The sequence below is a fragment of the Anneissia japonica genome, unplaced genomic scaffold (assembly GCF_011630105.1).
Source record: "Anneissia japonica isolate Jap-2015-1 unplaced genomic scaffold, ASM1163010v1 scaffold287760_len733007_cov179, whole genome shotgun sequence".
In the NCBI taxonomy this organism is placed as follows: domain Eukaryota; kingdom Metazoa; phylum Echinodermata; class Crinoidea; order Comatulida; family Comatulidae; genus Anneissia; species Anneissia japonica.
The window spans coordinates 194,356-198,115 of record NW_022699005.1 but is presented as its reverse complement, the minus strand read 5'-3'; the positions used below and the strand labels follow the sequence as shown (position 1 = coordinate 198,115).

Genomic DNA, 3,760 nt, shown 5'->3' with positions numbered 1-3,760 from the left:
CTTCGGCACCCCACCCCTTTTTGGACATCTCTTGATCCGCCCCTGATTATACCTACTTACGTGAAAGGTTTATTCGTGATGCTTCTCTTTTTATTTGGTAAGCTGTAAGCAACTCCAAAAACATAGTTGGCCACACACGTTGATATACAGAGAATGACAAAGACAATGTCTTTACATGACCAATTCTGGAAAGAAAACCTATTTGTAGTAATACAAATTGTGTTAATTTCTAAATAAAAAATAATAATAACAATAATGCTCAGTAATAACAAAAACCTGTCGTAGCGTCATCTTATCCGTAAAACTAGTTTAAATTCAATAAGCGCATTTATTCGCGCGAATCAAAGCATTGGTTCGCATCCTGAGATCTGATGATTGGTTGCGCATTTTTCGAGTTTTAGCAAAGCGAAAAATTGCGCAACCAATTAAGCGAATCGAAAGCGTCGGTTCATACGCATGCGCATTCACATTTCTATCAGGTTTTTGCGAAGCCACTCAGAGCTCAGAAAGCTTACCGAAGATTTGATTTGCGCGAAAAGTCACCTAGTGGAAAACAGGTTTAGAGCTCAGGATGCGAACCGACACTTTGATTCGCGCGAATAAATTTGCCTTGTGAAAAAACCAGCTTTAGTCATTGCGGTTTGGCGCAGCGGTTGTAGTTCTACTTCTTAACCTTGAGGTTAGAGGTTAAATCCATAACCATCCATTAAGTTATTCTAACTTAAGTCGTATAAGTAAGCCTATATAGGCTATATAATCAAACACTTCAAAATACAATGTGAGTAAATTTTTCGTGCTCAAGACATTAAAAAAAAAAAATGAAAAGTAGGCTGTGTTCGATGTTGACGGAGCTTGGCTGGGCTTTCTTTAGGTCTATCCCTACTATTGTTTAGTGTACCGTAAGCGCACCAAACATCCTTTTTCGTCTTCTTCTCACTCCCTATATAGAAGTACAATGAGACATCATCGCAACAGTACCGGTAGATTTCCCCAGAGCGAAATAGTACAGTATCGATTTCGTTTTTTGCCTAGGCCTATTCATCATGAGCAAAAAAATGGTTACCTGGTAGGTCAACAAAACGGATTGGTGTTAAACACATTACATTGTTGTCCAAATTTCTGCATAATATGATAAAATATTTAGAGGGAATTTTAAGATAATTTATTTGAAAATTTATCTGAGAAATTGTAAGTGCTGCGGAAACCGGCCTTAATATATGATTTTAATTTTAGTTATAATTTTAATGTATAAATCACTCTACGTTAATGTCTCTTTATATTATTATTTCTTAAATATTTCTCAATTTATTCAAGATGCCTCGCAAACTGGAGAGTATATACAAAAGCAAAAAAAAAAAAAAACACCAATACACATTAAAATACATAAAATTATGCACATTAGAATGAATAGGCCCCTAATTGTCAAAATAACAATTTACGATGGTGGTTAAAATTCGCTGATTCGTACAGATCAGAAACTCCTGAATAATAATTTAATGAGATGACATCCAAGTGTTATTGAAAAATATGTAAGTTCCATAATACATTTTAGTTTTATGCTATCGCATATACCATGATCCTTACAATCTGTAAATATTAATTTCTTTTTGAAATCTCTACAATAATTATTATTCATAATATATACAGTTAAATAAAACTTATCAATCTCCTTTAAAAATCAAGAATTAAGAATACTTTATTGTCATTGAGGAAGCAAGTGAATAGTAAAATTTAGTTTGCTAGTTGCTAATAACAATAAAAATGTAATAAACTTTGGTTAAACACAGATTATTAAAATATAACCCAAAAGTGTTTAACCAATAAATTATGTCTAGTAGTTTACATAGCTGTGAATAAACTAAAGATCAAAGCATTCTTAGGGCCCGTTTTTACTGAGCAAAAAACACGTGTTTTTAAACGGTTATTAAAAATCACGTGTTTTTCCCCAGTAGAAACGGGCCACAAAGAAAAAACAGGGTTATTAATGCGTTCTAAAAATGCGTGTTTTTACATGCATTCGTTATAGGGTTCGCGTTCAGGAAACGCGTGTTTTGTGGTACACTTTCCAGCTGCAGCGCAATACCGTGTTATTCATGACCCGTCGGTGACGCAAATTGACATCTTTGTTGGTGCGATTGCTCGTCCGCGGGAAATTTGGGCGAAGAAAAAAAAAATAAACCAATAGGATGACATGCCTGCAGATCATACCATACTTCTTTCATACTTCCGTTGGTGACCGTCATTTAAGCTCCGCCCACCTGCCAATGCTCGCATTACCGTGTTTTTATTTGTTGCATTTTTCACTAGAAACGCGTTCAGAAGGAATTTAACCGTTTATAAAAAAAACACGTGTTTTTGGCGTTATTCAGTAGAAACACGCCCTAAGTTTATTCACAGCTATGTCACCTATTAGAGGTAAAGTTTTGATTGGTTAAACACGTTTGGTACTTGTGCATATAAGCCTGCAAATAAAATATGTTTTCATCCCTGATGATGATATAATTAATGTCGAAATATTTAATCCAAACACGATGGCGTGCATTTCGATACTTGGAGTATGTATTATACTAGGCTAGGCAATGTACCGTAGCTCAAAAAAGAGCAAAAAGTCAAACAAGTTGCAAAGAAAGGTTTTTCTTTTTTAATCAAGTACATATGATGAGGGGATGAAATTCCATAAATCACACCTTGGTCCACCTCGGGAACATATGCAAATTAGCTAAAATATACAAATTAGGTTGAAAATATAGGGGTCTCATATCTTGGCAACCTCTGGACGCAGGGAGTTGGTTTATTTTTCAAATTATTCAAACATGCATGTTTCTATTTTCTCTAATGAAACATTTACCCAAAAAATGAACGGAAATACTACAATTGACCTCTGACCTTATATTCACTGAATTCTTGCAACTAATGTATATAGAATCTTAATTTAGGTCCTAAGTTATTCAAATACATGATTCTTTTCAATATATTAATCAAAAGGATGGAAATCTAATCACACCATGGTCAATTGTACTGTTCATAATGCAAATTAGCTCTAAAATGTGCAAATTAGAAATGAAAATAAAGGATTCCCATATCTTGGCAATGGCTAGAATATTTGTTTATATTGGCTCTAGTAGAACACCGTCACCAAAATGGTCAGCAATGATACAAATGACATTTGACCTTATATTCACTAGTTGCGTCTCTGCGACTTATGTCCGTAGAAACCTCATTTACAAAACTTCAAATTATTAAATGGTTATTTAAAATATAATAGCAAGGATAAAAATCTATTATCACATGCACTATTCATATGCAAATTTGCTCTAATATATGCAAATCAAGAATGAAAATATAGGGTCTTATATCCTAATTTTTTTTTTCAAATTGTAGATGTGAATTATAAGGAGCCCCTAAAGGGACATTTTCGTTCCCTCGAAATGATTTCGTTCCCTCGAAATATTATTTCGTTTCCTCGAAATAGTTTAATATTTTCTTTAACCATGTCCCTTTAGGGGCTCCGTAGAAATATGAATATTTAAATTTGCCTTATTAAACATTTGCTGTAAAAAGACATGCTACAATTGAGCTTTGACCTTATATTATTGGTCATTATCCTGGTCATATAACATTTTTATGTGATGATATAGTCATTGATGATGAACCTAATAACATTTTTCAGAAGCTATTGAGGTAAGATGTTGAGGTGGGGCTGAAATTGGGATACCTTAAATTATATATTTTGCCTTCTTCTTATAACACATTAAGAAAT

At 33.6% G+C, this 3,760-nt stretch overlaps 1 protein-coding gene across 1 annotated transcript in view; it reads right to left on the bottom strand.

Moving 5' to 3' along the window:
• Positions 1-2,243, bottom strand: part of LOC117102789 (CMP-N-acetylneuraminate-poly-alpha-2,8-sialyltransferase-like) — a 21,947-nt gene extending 19,704 nt beyond the window's left edge. Inside the window, exons 1-2 of the mRNA XM_033243196.1 lie at positions 2,209-2,243; positions 61-198 (exon numbers count right to left, since the gene is read on the bottom strand). Coding sequence (XP_033099087.1) covers positions 61-198; positions 2,209-2,243 — 173 coding nt within the window. The remainder of the gene's footprint in view (positions 1-60; positions 199-2,208) is intronic.
• Positions 2,244-3,760: the final 1,517 nt, after the last annotated feature.